Below are 18,012 nucleotides of genomic sequence, written 5' to 3' on the forward strand. Positions count from 1 at the left end.
AATGGCGCCGGCTCGAGGATTTTTCGTCGGATCAGTTCTTCATCGACAGTGGAAATTCTTTTTTTCTTCAATAGGTGTAGAAAATAAGTTATGTAGCAAAAATATATCGTTGTTGTATCGATACAAATGGGGACCCGGCAAAATAGAGGAAAACATCTTCCGGAATAACCTCTGTATCACAGGCATAATCGCCGGCCTGGCTACAATATGATTTCACGTTTTCGTTACACAGAAGCCGCAAAATGCGTTCATAAAAAAAGGCCGGCTCACACTTCACAGTGCCTCAAGTGTCAGCATGTGATAATCTTGGTTGCGGCAGGTTTGTCAGTGGGCTTTGTGAAGTGGTAGTAACTAGTAATTAGTAAGAGATGGAATAATAATGGCAGTGACAAAACATAAAAAATTCTCTAAACATCCAACGAGAAACAGAATCCGTATCTAAACGTCAGGGCATGAACTTGGAAAATTTTACATTGCAGAAAATCCTTGGCTGTTTGTAGGCCGTTGGCGTCACATATGTGCTAATTTGGTCTTTATATCACAAATTGCATGTTTCCTGGACGTAGGAAATAGGACGGAGAGAACGATTGTTTCTGCAAAAAAATTACAGATTTTAGATGTCCAATAGCATACTAAAATGTTTGCGAGACTGCGACTGTGCTTACATGGCAGCAGTTATTACCAGGCACTAGTTATCCTGTTAAACTACGTTTTAGCGAAAGGCGCTTGTTAGGTACAGCACGCTAATTACATGTAATGTATAGCCAACTTACACCGGTGGCGGGTATTCTAGACAGGCTTTGTGAAAGCATTCCCGTGTTGTCTCATTTGGAAAGCAAATGCGGACGCAGACGTTGGAACCGTAGTCTACAACCATTGCGCTTCTATCATGCTTCGATTTCCTCTGCTTGTAATGTGGATCTATCGTGAAGCCGGTATCACTGACGTGCCAGTTCTCGGAGACTTCGGGACATTGTTGAACCGCTATATAAAGACCTTCATGTGGTGAATTGCTAACCACGATAATGCTCGGATGGTATCGATCCTTTGGAACCTGCGACGGATGTTTTTCGTGCAGCTTATCCGATACGATAGCCACAAACGCGGACGATGATGTCTGAGTTAAGCTGGTTGTTGCATCCCCTAACAGAGCAAAAACACCGTTTTCAGGAGCACTTCATACGATGGTAGCAGTAAGATATTTCGAAAGTAGCTTTTCACATTAGTTTTAAAAGGGTCAACTGTTCCACGGATGGATGTTGAGCAGAACTACAAAGCAACGAAATGCGTCATTTCGTGCCATTTGTTTCCCATCGGGATGGATTTTGCGGGCGGTCTTTCGGTTCGGCTGCCGATCATCATCAAACCTGAATTCGATATTAATTTTACTAGGAAAGCTGCAAAAAATGATTGGTGAAAGGCGATTTTCATTTTTATGTTTGTTTACATGTAAAATTCGAAAAAGATCGGTTCATATAAATATAGTTATAACTTGCAAATTGTACGAGGAAACTTGTACGAGAAAATGCGGCATTGGGGACAGAGTCGATAGGGGCAAACTTAGACCAAATTTTCTCTGTGATTAGGCCGCCTCTGTCGATTGATGCTTAAAGTTAATCGTTTCGTTTCTGAAGTTATTGTGAAACGTTTCTGTGAAAGTGGTATTTAGCAGTTGATAAAAGTGACATGTGCGTTAACTGTTTTGTATCCTATATGTCACCCATATCTCCGCAAGCGGATGTTGTGCACTCTAGCTCAATCAAGTTTACCATTAATTTCGGAAGCCACGGTCGAAGTCATCTCTTTAAGACGCGACGCATAATCATCGATGAATTTGTCATATTCCTGTGGATCGTCAGCGAGAAACCACAATTCACACCACTGGGTAGTGCCGCCGTGATACCGAAAGGGAATTCGCAGTACGAGGAATGTCCTCTCCGTGTGCTCAGGGTCGGCAATATGGGTTAGTACAAATGTCTGCTCCGTTTGCTCACGGCCCTTGACATGGAGTAGCAGGCTTCTGTCCACCAGCATGCGCATGTACGTTGTCTTCTGGCCGGCATCACTGTACACTACTTCGATATAATGCAAATTGGCGTTTCTCACCAGCTTGGTGGACAATATCAGGCTACAGGAATCCAGGGATACGATATCTTTCTGTCCAACCGTGCACAGCTGGCCAGATAACACAAAAGGCGGACGACTGTTGACGAAGATATCTCTGACTGGTCTGGCTACGCTGGTTTCCTGGGACGGTACAATCGCTGCGAGGATCTTATCCATATTAACGACCAGACCCTCCTGTAGGCGGTACAACTGCTGCTGTTGATAAGCATTTCCCACCACATAACTGGCGATGGCGGCGCCAAAGGCTTCCGCATCATCGACATAGCTGGAAACCATTTTGTTTAGAGGCTTCTTCAGTTTCTCCAGTGCGCGGCGTAGCAGCAGCAGTCTTGAGTTTTCACCCACCAGGACAATCTCCACAATGCCGCACTGCAGTGTATCCGGATTCATGATCCCAAAAGCCCTTAACTCAGCCGTCAACCGCTGTTCAATGATATCAGTAATAGGCTGCAAAACCATATCATGCATTTCCCTAGTTATCGTCACCGTGACATCCTGCGCCGGCGAGCAGATATTCACCTGTTGGACACGGGGGTCATGGAACTGGGCGATCTGTTCTAGCCAGTCTTTCTCGAATTCAGCGCGCATTGGATCGGTTAGCGGGCGCATACCGGCATTCTGCAACTGCTTGTAGACCATCTCCAGAAGACTGTGGCGTGACGCACGTAAGCAATCTCGCACCATACTTCCAGTCCCAGCACTCTGATATTTGACCACGTAGTTGTCGCTGACAATCTCAAAGACATCCACCTGGAAGTGCTCTTCGTTGGCATTGCAGACGATCAGATGGCAGTCTTCGGTGGAGTACTTTTTAAGTGCATTGCGATCCAGGGTCTGCGCGATATACGCCAGAAGAATAGCGGTGGTGTCAGAGATGCAGAAGACGTTACTGACATTGTTGAGTTGCCAAGCGTCCACCACTAGCTGGTGCATCTCGGTACTATCCTGTAGACTATGCGGCAGAACCACGGCAACACCGTGCACCTCGTTCTGGCCTCCGATTTCCACCCTGGCTTTGACGTAGGCAAACAGCCGGTGTAGTAGCTCGGGTAATATCGGATCCTTGTTCACATGCCCACCATAGTCCAGCAGCATTGCTTTCATGTTGGGACGGTACTCGAAATTAGGGTCCGTGCGATAACCGCGAGCTTCCAGGCCGAAATACCATTCGGTTCTGCTGGCCGCGCTAAAAGCGGCCACGGCGGGGAACTTGGGCACCGGCATACTGGGGACACCTTTATCATACACTGTGACACCGACATATCGAAATCCGATCTCGATTCCCAATCTTATTGCCGGCATTGTGCAGCTGCAGTTGTCTACCAAATCACCGGGACAGGCTACGTAAATTAATTTTGCATCGGGTAGTTAGATCACGTACGTGATAAATACTGGCACTTTCGGTTTTAGTAGATCTCGCTAACCCTGGCCTGAATAAGTACTGTTTATTCAAAAAACAATGTTTCTCAGCCGGAAAAAATGAAAAATGCGCAGCAGTTAAAATTATCGCCCGCCTAGGATGCCGTGTAGACTATAAATTACGAAGGTTATACCGAGATGAAACTACCGAGATGAACCTCCTAACTGTTAAACTACCGTGATTAACCTGTTACTATTAAACTGCTACCGAGATGAAACCATTAAACTATAGAAAACTGCGCTTCCGAGCGTATATGTGTTTAGCTACATAAGAGTACGGCATAAAATCTAATGGCGGCAAAGACAGACACTTTAGAGTTTGCACGAAGTTGATGAATGGTCAGTAAATACTATGTATGGCAGTGCGATCCTGTTATCGAAATGATTTACTGCACTCCTGAGACAAATACCGAAAGAGTGCCAAATTTATCCACAATGATTTATTCCAAATGCATATTTACAGTTCTCAGATCTTCGTCTTCCTTATCATATTATTATATGCACACATTGTTTTGATATCACGCTCATAAATTATTCCAGTTTATTATTTGCGTTTACTTTGGTTTTCATGTGCAGTTATCGTAATTGTAGGAGTATAAACATAAAGTTCTGACATCGTGACCATAAATTACGCTTTGCAGGAAGCCCGAGTTAATCAGGTGAGCAAACATTGCGCTTGCTCGCCAGAGTTAACATAAGAATTTTTGAGTAAGCAACGAGGAATACTTCCCTTGAAAGCCCTTAAAGGTGCAGTTATTTCTACAGCCATCCACAACAGGCTGATGGCGGACGGTGTGGGAATTGATTTGGGCACCACGCACTGTTGTCTGTATGTCTACAAATATGGACGCAGTGCGCAGGTGGTAAAAAACAAAGCGGGTGATAACACCACGCCCAGCTGGGTCCGCTATGAGAATGACGGCGAAAATGTGGGAAAATTTGCCAAAAAGCAAAGCCCAGAGAATCCACAGAACACCGTTCGTAATGCCAAGCGACTGATTGGGCGCAACTTCCAGGATACAGCTGTTGAGAGTGAGCGTCGTCTTATGCCGTTTAAAATAATTAACGATAGCGGAACAACGGCTATACAGGTAAGCCTACAGTATGTGGACTGCGTACTGCTAATATATGGTGCGTTAGAGAGAAGAAGTCCGATAATTAACGCCCGATGTGTTTACAAATAATACCGTAATCTCAAATAGGCAATATAATTCAAAATTGGTAAATGTCAGTATGCACCAAACTTATGTACCGGTATGATGGTATCTGAACGAGAACTTCCGTTTTCGCGCACTCTCAAACCACTTTTTTGCATTGCTTTATGACATTGTGTAGCCAAATGGTTGTATTATGTACTGGTGTGGAAATTAAGGGTTATGGGTGAAATTTTTGTCCATCTCAATTTTCGGCATATTTATGCAAACCGTTACGCTTCTGTCAGTTCTGTGCTACAGTGTCGGACGAATATACAGTAGCAACTTCTACTAGTAAGCCGTAAACGTCGGTAAGGCAAATAAGCGGCGCAAGTAGTCAAGCGTAATCTTTCATCTTGATTATCGCAGGTGGAACAGGTGAACGCATCGGGCGACCTTGTATGGGAAAAAATATTATGCATCCGGAGGATGTGAGTGCTACGATTCTACGCTCTCTGAAGGGCCTAGCAGAAGACTTCTTAGGCAGCGAAGTCAATGGCGTTGTGGTAACCATTCCCGCCAACTTCATGGAAACGCAGCGACAGGCCACACTCAACGCGGCCCGACAAGCCGGTTTCCGCAATGTCAGCCTGCTAAACGAGCCCACCGCAGCGGCCATTGCGTATGGCGGAGTGATTGATCAGCAGTGCACCGTTATGGTTTTCGATTTCGGTGGTGGAACCCTGGACATTACGATTATGAAGGTTGAGGGTCGCGAGGAGTACCGCATGCTGACCACGGATGGGAACATGTATTTGGGTGGTGAGGATTTTGACAACGAAATTGTCCAGTATTTTCTGGAGGATATCGAAAAGAAGACCGGGCACAATCTGTCTGAGGATAATAAAGCCCGTGCACTGCTCAAACTGGTGGCGGAACAGGCAAAGATTGCCTTGTCTAACGATATTCCGCGATACCATGAAACGGTTTATTCGCTGGAAGCTCTTTTCGGCATACAGTACGAGGCCGAGTTGACGAAGGAGACATTTCAGGGAATGTTCCAAGGTCTTCTGAAGAAAATCCTCGAGCCCGTGAAGGGCGCTCTGGAGGCCACGCAGCTAACGGTGAAAGATATTGACCGTGTTATTCTGGTGGGTGGCAGCTCAAAACTGCCCGCTGTGAAATCGACCCTGGAAAAGTTTTTCGGTCGCAGCAACGTGGTGTGCGCTGACGCCAACCCCGATGAAGCCATCGCGCATGGCGCCGCCATTCAATCGTACCGCCTAAACAACGGTCAGCCCAGCAACTTTCAGGAGGTCACCGCCTATCCCTATGGGATCGAGGTGCTGCATCGCAACTGGCTGTGGAGAACGACACGCATAGCCGAACTGATTCCCCGAGGACAGCCGTACCCGTACAAAACTACGGAATGCTTCGAGACAGCCTACGATAACCAGACCGCGGTGACGTTCCAGATATACCAGAGTAAGCGGGGATTCCATGTGGACAAGTTCAGAATCGGCCTGTTTACTATTCCTAACTTGCCGAAGCGGATGAAAGGAGAATGCCAGTTTGAGCTGACCTACGACATCGACAGGAACAATATCTTGCACGCTACAACGCAAGGCCGCAACAACATTGCTGATTACAAAAAGAATCTTGATATCCAGCTGGACAATATAGCATGACTTTGGCAATTACGGTTTCCATTCAGAAGAACGTAATACGTAAAATGTTTGATGCTAGCCTGCTACTAGAAATGCTGAAATTGTCCGGTTGACTGTATCTGCTGATGGAATGCTAAGGCAAGACATAACGACACTCATTCGCTTTGTCGTGTTTTTCAGTTAATTTATTGACTTAGTGCTTTGTTCCGCTTGGCTGATCAGGAGTTTTTCTCTGCGTATCGGGTAGCCGAGCACCAGTCCCCATGCGGCGCCAAATCAGACTGCATGTCAACAGAATGTAGTTTACACTATCCAGTCACAAGGAACACCTCGAGCCAAGACTATGGCGTTTAACATACATAAGATCCGTGATATCCTTCAAATCTGTCTGGCTGAAATTAGCACAACCGTCAACCACCATATTATAGCATCGCAGCTTTGCAGATACGCTTCCGTCTACGGTTTCGCTACCATCTACCGTTTCGATTAGAGTAGTTGATGCCGAAACCGTGGCGACAGCAGTAACTGTGCTACCAGTGAATCCAAGGTGTCCCGTGCCCGTATTATAGAGTGACAGATACTTACATAATTCGAGTTCACATTATTATAAGGATTTTCATCGACGGGAAATAATGTAAGCTGAGATTTTTCGGAACATACATTAACTCTCGTCCAGTTCTCCAAAGAAATATCTGCACTGCAGGTAAAGGTCACAAAAACGGAACGCTTAGGAAGGCGAGGGTAATATGAGCACTGAGTATACAACTGTAGGAACATGCTTCCAGACAAGCAAGTACAGCTGACCAGTTCTGTACCTTAAGCAATAGAACCTTTGACGATTATGTATCTTGTTTGCCTGGCAGTCAAGGCATATTGGGATCTAAAAAAAGTCCGTGTGCTATAAAGAGCGTACTCATAGCTATAAAACAAGTCGTAAGTACTTTCCAAGCTGCTAAGTCGACGCACACAACAAGCAGATCTGCAAGTAACTTAAATGGAACATTTTTAGATAATATCTCCTGCCAGCAGGAGAGAGACTGCGGTCTCCGATCTATTGACTCATGACCACCAAATAGTAATTCGACACTAACGGCGGCTATTACTTTGCAATAATATCTGAAGCTTCCTTTAGACAATATTTTGAACAGAAGAATATTATGAGTTTATGACCATGCGGATACGGTACATTGATTTAATAGTACAATAGTCCGTGTACTCCAATAAAAACTGACAGTGCCGCATTTAAGTGCACGGCTGTGGCTACGAAGACCACCCTTGGCGTGACACAGAATACAGAGCAACCATTAACACTTCGAAACCACACAAAGGCTCCCCAGTAAATACGCTTGTAGTTGTAACACTTTAACTGCAGATGTAGCAGGTTCGCATTTTAAAACGCTCCAGTCTTACGATAATAACGGTACTTATGCGATAATAATAATAACCAGCAGTTGTGTATCTTGGCAGCGTATTACTGTATGGGTTTCAGCTTATTGAACAGTTACCAGCCTAACACAACATACATATTCAAGGACCTCAAAAATTATTAATGTAATATTTATAGCTAAAATCTATAGCAAATCTATAGCTATTATCTATAGCTAAAATCTTAGTATTTGTGAAATCAGTCACCAGCAAAAGTTCAATACCACAAAATTAAACAATAAATTAAAAATTTTCTTCTGAACATAGATTTTTTCACTATAGAAATGCTGTGCGCGAAAACACTTAATACGTGCCATAAATCTTATAATTATGTAATTCCAGCACTTTGGCTCTATTGGCGCACTTTGCTTTATAACTTGCACGTTTTCGAAGCGTAGGAAATTGAGCAGAGCAGAGGAAATTACCGGCTTCCAAGTAAGTGCGAATGATAGGCGCACTTTTTCCATTTTCTCAACAGCTTCAAATGGATACAACATAATATTCAGTACTATATCTGTTAACATTTCTGCAGACGTAGCAGTGTTCTTGTTTTAAAACGGCAAGCTTTTCATGTGTACGATGATAACTGAGTTATCGCCGCCCTACCATTTAGGCATAAGGACATAAAAAAACATAAGAAAACATAAAAAACTTAAGAAATTCAAGAAATTCAAAAATGGTTATAACATTATGGTTACTGTTTAAAAACGTTCCAAAGAAAGATTTGGACAAAATAGTCACACAAAAAACAATTTTTGCGAAACAGTAGCATGCCGAAACGCTCTATGCCGAAATTTCCCCCTGCCCAAATGGTCAGACACGCATTTCGGCATATGAACGGTGGCGCTTTTCGATTGCGCTTTGCGCCTGCGCTTTTCACGTGTACCGGTGTACGGTGACAACAGAATGATAATAATTACCAACAGGCAACAGTTTTCCTGGCAACGAATGACAATATGAACTGGAAGTTGTAGCACAGCTGCAGAAACATATTCAGGTACTCATTAAGCAAATTCCGTACTCAAAAAATCTACAGCGCAAATTTTAATGCTTGTAATTGCTGACAAAGTTCAATGCTATTTGCACAGATATCAGCAGTAAAAACTGTGAACCTTTTTTAGGTGCAAAAATGCTGAACGCAAACTTGCAAGTTCTACTTTACGGACATTCTACATGTACAGATACATTGAGCTGTATTAGAGGACATGATTAACCGGACGAAGATGTGCCTCTATTCCATCATATTTCCATGCCTCTAAGGAAGCGGCGTACCAGGTAGAAAAATATTATTACAGTTTCTTTTTTTTTCGGCAATGAAGTTATAGAACATCTCTGAACGCACGAGTAATAAAAGTATGCTATACTGCTTTTGGTAAAACCAATATTTATTATATCAGTGCCATGCGCTTCTTATACTGTACAATGTCATAGCGTACATTGGTTTATGTTTAGCAGCGACCTTAATTTTCATCTCGGCCGGTTGCTTGGAATTAGGGATAAGGTCCTCCTAAGGTCCTTCCTAAAACAGTAGTGCCTGCCTTTTATAAACGGCTTACTCTCAGCTGACAGATTAACGAATTTTAACCATGATACGGCGTAGACCCGATCCAACTTGACCACCCGCATGACGGCGCAACCTAGTTTAATTGCCGCTGGATTTGACCGCAGTGACGGTAGAGAATCGCCACGATTCCGTCTTTCTTAGCTGTAGAGGACTCGTTCGTATAAGAACTTTGCATATCAATGAGTAATTTCAAATCTATCCGATAACATAAGGATATCTGTACCTGTTCCAAATTAAAGCTCGCATGTCGAGAAACATCCGCCCGTTGAGGTAAATACATGTACAATCGTGACATATTTCGTAAGATGTAAAGGATTATCGTAAGCATGTTATATCTAACGTCGAAAGTGGCAGTTTTGCCGTTCGTTATGAAAATATTTTCATGTACGAATATTTTTTTGCGAAATTTTCGTTATCGTAACGAAAAATTAACTCTGAAATTTTAGTTTTTGTTCCGAAAATTAAAAGGCAGAGATTTGTTGTTTTCGTAACGAAAACGAAAGGTCTCTATTTCTCACGAAAGTACACGTTAAATTCGTATGCGTTACGTAAACGGAAGTTTTTTTCGTTTTGGACAACACTAGAAATTCAAACTAGCAAGCTCGCGGTTTACTGTTAACGGTGGCTCAGCGCGGATAAACCGGCTTCTGCTAGGGCATTAACTGACACCATTTCCGGCGGTATTTTATAAAACACCGCTGTTTTGGTGTTGTTGTTATTCTTGTGCAGTAAGTCGCTCTTCTGGGATTTTCAGTTACGAAGGATTCTCCACTTCCCTTTGCAGGTCATCTGGGGAAATTCTCTTGAATACGTTTCAGTGTCTCAGCATATTCTGGTTCACGTACTGAAACGGCGTTTTAAGTAACGCCCTATGAAGCGATTCCTGCTCTGAAGTGTAAACTGCAGAAAGAACAACCAGTTTGCAAAGTTTGCAAACATAAATAAATGCAAAATCATTCCGGACATCTCGTCGAGTGAAACATGTACAGTAGTAAAGTAATCATGGTCAGTAATGGTAAGCGTACCGTAAAAGCCTATTAAACTGTTTACCGAGTAGACTCAATACCAGCAAAATCAGTTAATTGAATAATCCCAAGCGGCGCGAATGGTGTCGCCGCGGATTTTCTCCCACACATTCTGATATGCCGCGCAGTTTGTATCTCCCATTTAGGATATTTTGCAATAATGCGGGTTTAAGCAACAGTTCGCTGAACCTGGATGATGGAGGTCTGTTCTTCCTTGTTCATCTGGCTTAGTAAAGAGTTCCTGTTTCACATTGGAGAAATTACAGCTTACTTGCAGACTTTTTGTGTATGATCTTCCGTACCAGTGATGACTGTCCATTTTAATCTGTATAAATTTTTTCATACAATTCCGATACAGATTATTCCATTGGATTATTGGGCTTGCACACCGACAAGGCCTCGTTCGGGTCTGTTCGGCAGTTTCGTTGCCGCGCGGTTCACGGTTGCGGTTCTTCTGACGCTAATAAACCGGCCTCTTCCGCCGCTGGCGCCCGCTATCGCTCCCGGGTGCATTCCTCTTTCGCAAAACTGTGTCAGGTCTCCCGTTGCATTAGATGTCTTGTCGTTGTAGCACTATGGACTCCGGCAGCAAATCCGGCTGGTGAGGCTTGGCAAAAAATGTTTATGTCCACCACCATTTAATAGCAAAAACAAAAACGAGCAGCGTTTTTGTTGGTTTTTACTTAATTCTGCAAAGCGATCTAGCGTAATGTTATTCCAGTTTGCACTGCCTTTTTGCACTTCGTCACTAATGACAATACGGATGCTCGGGTGCTCTTTGGAGTAATGACTTCGATTCCTGATATAGTTTCAACTGTATTCAATACACGTTCCAGAATTGTGTTCAAAGCCCAGACTTTCCAGTCCCCGTTTTGGCGTTGACAATTATATATGTGTTAGGGCGGCGCATACAAGACATGTCATCGTTAGGACGAACCGAGACAATCGCTCGGGATCCAACGGTTCCTGCCCCGGGAAGCAGCGGTATTGGGATCAGCAACTCCGAAGGCAGCCCACACGATTTTACGAACTCGTGCAAATCTTTCGTCAGTACAGTCGAAAACACGTTTCAAAGTTTGAAGATGGTCCGCTCTCCATTTTTCATACCGATAACAACACATACTGGCTCCGGTGTATGTCACGCCGGCTCTGTCACCAAACTGCACGGATTCGACATGCAGAACATCAACAGTAAAATCACAAAGTAGACGCTGACGACTTTGTCAAAACAGATTTTAATTTCTCGTTCTACCAGTTTAAGTTTTCGATAATAAAGGTATCTGTAATTATTATACGTAGTTCTGCGATGCAGGGAAACCGATACAGGTAACGTGTTCTGGTTAGCTTCTTATTTTAATTTTGCAAATCTGATCAGATTCTAGCATCAAACGTTATTCCAGTGTGCCCAGTCCCGTTTTCGACCGCGTTGTAGAAGATTAACACAATCTTCTAAACGACGATCGGTAATCGGGAAAGGTGCTACTGCGATACCGGAAGTAAGGAAGTTCGAGCAGTTTAAATTTTTGAGTAATCTAGGAACTGCTACACTGTAGTGGCTTCACCATTCTCTCCACTTATTAACTTATGAAACAGGAAAGTAAGATGTACAAACTACAAAGTATTTGTGTTTGTACCACTACCACAGTACATTGTTGTGGTGTCCGATATGCTATTAAATTTTGTTAAAAGGCTTCATATGATTGCGCAAGTATTCAAGCTGGCGGAACAAAACATTCACAAGTTTTCTGTAAGCGTTGATTTGTTCTGATTACATAGCCGTTCTCTTGGCTACGCGTTACTGTATACTGTATAGTGTATGAGGAAAAATATATGAGGCAACCAGAATCTGCCAGAGCCTTGGCAACAAAGATGGCAGATCCTTCCTGCATCGGTATCGTGTGACTTGTTATCATAGGAAGATAAACAAGTGCGAACACAAACGTAATAACTTAGCAATAATACATTTAGTTGGATGTTTAGGTCCAGAAAATTAACTTCATACTTTGCTGCGAGAATTACGAGGCGATGGAGTGCTACCGCCTCCCGCTCGAAGCTTCCTACGCGTTGCCGCCTTTTCCCGACTCTTTTGCGCAGCGTGACCTTTTGCGCTGATCGGGACACCAGGTCTTCTCTGTCGTTGGGCAACGCGTGAACTTTCCGCTGCAAAAGGCGCTGGCGAAGCCGCCGATGGATATGTTGAGTAATAGTAATACGGCGTTGATTCACAGGAACAGTAGCAGCTATACGGTCCCGTCTCAATCACTCGGCAACTGTCGCCGTAGCAGATGAGTCCATTACAGGGAAAGCGTGTCGGGTAGGGCGTGGTCGTGGCGGGATTGAACAGCGACAGGCCGCCCTCCGCCGCACTAACCATGGACATTCCCGTGCCGTTGCCGGCGATCTGCGACTGCCCGGCCACATTGTGGTGCTGGCCGTCGCTGGTACTGTTGGAGCGGCTGATTTGGTTGTGCTGCACGACACCGGTCATAGCGTTGCCAAAGCCCGTCACCAAGCTGTTGCCGGAGGCGAACGCGGGGTTGGCAATCACGGTAGGGTCATACTGCAGGCTGGAGCTGCTACTGCTCCCCATGTTCAACGTCGTGCCGGAGATGAGGGCCTGGGATTGGCCCACGGAGTTCGGGTTGCCGTTGTCCAGGGTGGTGGCGTGCTGGCTGTTTAACTGCACCTGGCCGTCGGTCGCTCCACCACTGGCGGACGACTGACTGGATCCGCCGGTATCACATGCAAATACACCGTGATTATGAAGCGTACTTCTGTTTTGTATTAGCTAAAAGATGCATACCACGAGCAAGGGGCAAGATAACAGCTATAGCTAATGCTAATAGCAACACAGTGAGCGGCAAATGCTGCATCATTATTACTGAAATGAAAGAGACTCAAGATTTCCTAATGTGGAATGCTTCTCAGAATTCTGTATGTGTCGTTTTCGAAGAAACGTTTGGTGCTTTTTATACAAATGGCCCACCAGCGGCAGTACATTTATGCCGCGCTAGCTGGTAAATACGGAAGCAGTTAAATAAGCGACAGACAAACGTTTGGTGTTCTTTGATCTGTTCGAACTTCATCGCTACCAGCGGCACATTCGTTGTGCCGGAAGCGCAAGCAGACCGTAAAAACAACGATTATTGACCAGTATCGTACAAACCATTTGACAAGTACGTTTTTTTAGTTTTTAGATTGGCTGATCGGGAATGATTTGTGCCCGATGTTGTTTTTCTTGGCAGCTTTGCTACGGTGTTGTTTATATGGATTAAAAAACCATTTGACAAGTATCGTACAAACCAAGCGTAGTGATGGCTAAAAGACATTGGTTTCCCGCGGCTTTCAGTGCGTATTAATCCCCGGAAAATATCTTTCAGAAATTTCAGAAACAGGAGCGTCGACCGGGATGTAATGTAATTACGAACAGCGCAAAAAAGGAGCAATATGGTTGTTCAACTGCGCCACTCCGTTCGGCATTTTTATTCGCCACGGTGTTTGCTGACTGCGCACTTTTCTAGATAATTTGCCAGGAAAAAAATCAAACACAGATGAACTCCACGTTACTACGTACATATCTAACGTGATTTACAGATACTTATAGTTTTCTGATTTACAGTAGTCAACAGACTTAAGGGCCAAATCAAGTACAAGTTGTACAACTGCAAACGTTGACAGTTGAGTACTGAAGAATTAAAATTTAACGTATAAACTGCTGGCCCGATTAATTTTAAGAACTTATACATTCCCTCACGTGCCCCACTGCCAAGAGGCCTGTTTCTGGCGTGACTATTTTTCCCGTTTCCTGAATGTTTATTGGATATGTTGTAAATTGCGTTTTAAGGTAGCTTTTTTTTTGTTTATAGGTACCTGCATTTCCAGGAGCATTCGGCACGTATCGAGAAATACTCGTTCAAATTTCTCCCGCTCGAACTCTGATATGTACTTCGTATATATGTTATGTTAATACGCGAATGCGGTATCGGCAGTGTTTTTGTTTCTTGGCCAGTTTTCAGTTTATTGTCATATTAATTTTCCTACTATTTTTCTGCCGTCCTTGAAGCGCAGGGAAACTTTTGCGAAGAGTATAAATGCCATCTGGCGGGATCCTTGTCAGTTTGAGACTACGAGCTTTGTGGATATCCTGCTGGTTTCTGCTAACTTTTTATAGCTTTCCTGCTGTAGTGCAGCCACTACCACGCTATAACAGCTTAGAATCTGATTATTCCACAGACTATCAAAAGCAAAAAATGCTATAATAATTAGAATTATTTGCCCCGGCCTGCAAACTCGGTCCCTCACATGTACAGTTGCATCGCGCAAAAGAGACGCTCTGGAACGCATAAATTAGCATCGACAGTTAACATCGAGTAGAGATTATCAGAGTACAGAGTACATAACGCTGATCATGCTTTGGAGCGGGAATTGCGGGGCATGGAGGTACGACCGTGTTGGTTAGAGTTATCCCGCGTAACCATATGCTTTTCGCGACCCTTCAAAGCATTATGTCCCTTAGGGTTCGTCGAGGTCGCAGGTCTTCTCTGGCGCTGATACGCTGTTTGAGGCGACGGAGTGGGTGGTGCCGAGGGTATGTTGAATCATAGTAGTACCGCGTTGTAGGGCATGCACAGTAGCAGGAATACCCGTTCTCAATCACCATGCAGCCGTAACCGTTACACGTGACACCCATGCACGGGAAACGGGTAGGGTACACCGGGGTGGTGCTGAGCAGATACAGACTGCCACTGGCACTATTACTCATGTGCATTCCCGTGCCGTTGCCGGTGATCTGCGACTGGCTGGTGACCTTGTGGTGTTGCCCATCGCTGCTGTTGGACTGACTGTTCTGGTTGCTCTGCAGAACCCCGGTCATGGCACTACCATCGGCATTGACGGAGTTACTGCCGGAGACTGGCGCTGGTTTAGCGATCAACGTAGGATCAAACTGCAGACTGGTACCAGCGTTCCCCCCAATGTTCAGCGTTGTGCCGGCGATGACGCCCTGTGATTGAGCCACGGAGTTATGGTTACCGTTGTCCAGGGCGACTGCTTGCTGAGTGTTCAACTGCATCTGGCCGTTGGTCGCTCCACCGCTTCCGTATGTTCCATCGGAGCCACCGCCTATACACGCATCGTGATATATAAGAAAACTCGCATACCGGACCTTCGAGTCAACTTACCCAGAGTAATGGGCAAGGTTGCAGATAGCAAATATAGAACTAGCGGCAGTTGTGGCATCATTGCTACGTTACTGGAAAGGAAGGAAAGAGTCTTTAGTGTAAGGTATTTTTTAAATTTTTGCTTTCCAAGAAGCGCTTGACGGTTTTTATACAAATGATCCATCAGTACTGGTGCGGTGCCTCGTAAATGCGGAAACAGTTAAGTTAAGTAAGTGACCGCGTTCTGACGTTCTTTGATCCGTTCGCAGTTACTCGCGACACACTCGTTGTACCGGATGTGGAAATTAACCAAGAAAACAGCACTATAACACCTTTTCCGGCCGTACGTGCAGCCGTTAGATACTGTTTATAGGGGACTGCGTACGTGAATGTACCACGTGCTAAATCTCGCAAGGTAACACTTTCAGCTCCCTTTTAGAGACTTCTGACAAACAGAGTTGTCCGATTTTGAGTTCTGTTACGTTAGCACATTGACCATGGTGAGATGTACAATACTGTTTTTATACTTCCGGCGGGTTTTTGCGCATGTCGACTGATGTGCTATCCATATTGCAATTTACTACAGATTGTTGCAGTATTATTGTATCTCTTTTTATGGAATTTCTGAGAGCTTGTGCTTCCAAAATTACGGGTGCTGGAATTTTATTTTGTGGCCTTAACAGTTAACACTGAAATGCCAAGAGGCTATACAGATGGCTACAGTAATACAGAACGATAGTCACATACACACTACATTTAATGTAGGCTGCCGATCCTGCCTCGTTTAATATCATTACCATATACATATTTCAGACATATAAATAAACAGACAGAACATAATGTAACAGACATACAGACATTGCAGTTTATACATGTCTTTTAAAGACCAGTCCTTTAAAGAGACAAACAAATCCAAAGACTAAAGAGGTTCGTTTGGTGACGTACCTACGCAAAGCGCGTACGGTATCTGTATAAAAAACTATAACTAATACTTGTATCAATTCTGCAGACGTAGCAGTGCTCGTGCTTTAATGTTGTCCACGCTTTTCATGCGCACGGTGATAACTAATATACAATTGTCGTATTATTACCAACAGGCACACAGTTGTCGTAGCAACATGTTACGGAATGATCGAGCTGGAAACTGTTGCACACACCATAGCTTCGGAAACACATTTAGGTGGTACTTAATAAATACAGATGTTCTACATTTAAAAAAAAACCCAATATAGGGAATTTTAATGCTTGCTATTGCTGCCAGTGTTCAGCGCTATAAGCCCAGATATCAGCATGAAAAACTGTGACCTTTTCGGTGCAAAAATGCTGAACGCTAACTTGCAAGCCATACTTTTCTCATTCTACTGCACGTTCAACTGTATTGGCGTACATGTTAGCTTGACGAAGATGTGGCTGAATCCCATGTCTCTATGGAAGCGGGGTACCAGGTTATTGTGGTTTCTTGGTATTCGAAAACGGACTTATAGAGAATCTTTAAACGTGAGAACATACTAATTCGAATTTGCTGCACAGCTTTCGGTAATAAACCTATCATTTTTAAATCAGTGCTATACGCTCCTTATACTGTGCAGTGCAGAAGCATATACGAACTGTAAGTTGCTTTATTATGACATTAATTTATTATTAGCATTTATTATTATTAGCATTTATTATTATTAATTCATTATTATTATTATGACATTTATTATTAGCAATGACATTAATTTCCATTTTCGCACGGGCGCTTGTTTTCAACGTTTGTTGAACTACGGTATGTGCCTTCTCTGAAAGGAGCATTTTTGTAAGGTTCTTTCCTAATAAAACGGTAATGTCTGTCTTTTATAAGCGGCTTATTCTCAGCCCACCGATTAACGAATTTTAACCATGCTACGGCGTCCACCCGATATCCAGCTTGACACCTACATGACGGTGCAACCTAGTTCAGTTGACGCTTGGTTTGACCGTAGTGACGGTATGGAATCGCTACAATTCCGTCTTGGTTCACTGTGGTGAACTCGCTCGTATATCAAACCTTGCATATCGATGAGTAATTTCAAATCTATCAGATTAACATAAGGATGTCTGCACGAGTTCCAAATTAAAGCTCTGCATGTTGAGAAATATCCACCGGTTGAGGTAAATACAATTGTGACAAATTTCGTTACATAGGTACATGTAGATGTAAAGGGTAAGCTGTATGGCAGGCACCTAACCCCATGTTATACCTGACGTGGAAAGTGGTAGTTTTGCCGTCCGTTACGAAAATATTTTCGTGTAAGATTTTGTAAAATTTTCTCGTTATTCTAACAAAAAATCAACTCTGAAATTTTTAGGTTTTGTAAAAAAACTAGAAGGCAGAGATTTTACGTTTTCGCAACGAAAACGAAAAGTCTATATTTCTCAGGAGTGCACACGCTAAATTCGTATGCGTTACGAAAATGTTTTTGTTCGACAACATTAGAAACTGAAACTAGCAAGCCATCGCAGATTACTGTT

The 18,012-nt window shown here is 43.7% G+C and overlaps 4 protein-coding genes across 5 annotated transcripts; 2 read left to right on the top strand and 2 right to left on the bottom strand.

Moving 5' to 3' along the window:
• Positions 1-35: 35 nt before the first annotated feature.
• LOC129597851 (uncharacterized) lies at positions 36-3,832 on the bottom strand. Of its 2 annotated transcripts, XM_055495541.1 has the most exons (3): positions 1,770-3,832; positions 774-1,143; positions 36-593 (listed from the first exon to the last, which is right to left on the bottom strand). In XM_055495541.1, the coding sequence occupies exons 1-3, from the start codon at positions 3,427-3,429 to the stop codon at positions 539-541; spliced, it is 2,085 nt and encodes a 694-aa protein (XP_055351516.1). In that variant the 5' UTR covers positions 3,430-3,832; the 3' UTR covers positions 36-538. The 2 variants fall into 2 exon arrangements, with proteins under 2 accessions (XP_055351516.1, XP_055351517.1); XM_055495542.1 differs by lacking the exons at positions 36-593; positions 774-1,143 and adding an exon at positions 1,191-1,367.
• A 377-nt stretch (positions 3,833-4,209) lies between these two features.
• LOC129597858 (putative heat shock 70 kDa protein 7) lies at positions 4,210-5,314 on the top strand. The gene is made up of 2 exons (XM_055495552.1): positions 4,210-4,637; positions 5,109-5,314. Exons 1-2 carry the CDS (start codon positions 4,329-4,331, stop codon positions 5,172-5,174), a joined length of 375 nt encoding a protein of 124 aa, XP_055351527.1. The 5' UTR covers positions 4,210-4,328; the 3' UTR covers positions 5,175-5,314.
• Positions 5,267-6,367, top strand: LOC129597877 (chaperone protein DnaK-like). Its single transcript, XM_055495574.1, has one exon. It carries the CDS (start codon positions 5,267-5,269, stop codon positions 6,365-6,367), a length of 1,101 nt encoding a protein of 366 aa, XP_055351549.1.
• Positions 6,368-14,643: 8,276 nt separating this feature from the next.
• Positions 14,644-15,644, bottom strand: LOC129597875 (uncharacterized). The gene is made up of 2 exons (XM_055495572.1): positions 15,541-15,644; positions 14,644-15,481 (listed from the first exon to the last, which is right to left on the bottom strand). The coding sequence occupies exons 1-2, from the start codon at positions 15,599-15,601 to the stop codon at positions 14,856-14,858; spliced, it is 687 nt and encodes a 228-aa protein (XP_055351547.1). The 5' UTR covers positions 15,602-15,644; the 3' UTR covers positions 14,644-14,855.
• Between the last annotated feature and the right edge of the window lie 2,368 nt (positions 15,645-18,012).

Source organism: Paramacrobiotus metropolitanus, unplaced genomic scaffold, assembly GCF_019649055.1.
Source record: "Paramacrobiotus metropolitanus isolate TYO unplaced genomic scaffold, Prichtersi_v1.0 Parri_scaffold0000110, whole genome shotgun sequence".
Lineage (NCBI taxonomy): Eukaryota > Metazoa > Tardigrada > Eutardigrada > Parachela > Macrobiotidae > Paramacrobiotus > Paramacrobiotus metropolitanus.

Coding starts and splice junctions, on each gene's coding strand:
- LOC129597851 (XM_055495541.1), bottom strand. CDS start 3,429: ATGCCGGCAATAAGATTGGGAATCGAGATCGGATTTCGATATGTCGGT. Junction 1,144..1,769: donor CGTGGCTTCCGAAATTAATG/GTAAACTTGATT, acceptor TTGCTCTGTTAG/GGGATGCAACAACCAGCTTA. Junction 594..773: donor CTAGAATACCCGCCACCGGT/GTAAGTTGGCTA, acceptor ATTTTTTTGCAG/AAACAATCGTTCTCTCCGTC.
- LOC129597858 (XM_055495552.1), top strand. CDS start 4,329: ATGGCGGACGGTGTGGGAATTGATTTGGGCACCACGCACTGTTGTCTG. Junction 4,638..5,108: donor GCGGAACAACGGCTATACAG/GTAAGCCTACAG, acceptor TGATTATCGCAG/GTGGAACAGGTGAACGCATC.
- LOC129597877 (XM_055495574.1), top strand. CDS start 5,267: ATGGAAACGCAGCGACAGGCCACACTCAACGCGGCCCGACAAGCCGGT.
- LOC129597875 (XM_055495572.1), bottom strand. CDS start 15,601: ATGATGCCACAACTGCCGCTAGTTCTATATTTGCTATCTGCAACCTTG. Junction 15,482..15,540: donor AACCTTGCCCATTACTCTGG/GTAAGTTGACTC, acceptor ATGCGTGTATAG/GCGGTGGCTCCGATGGAACA.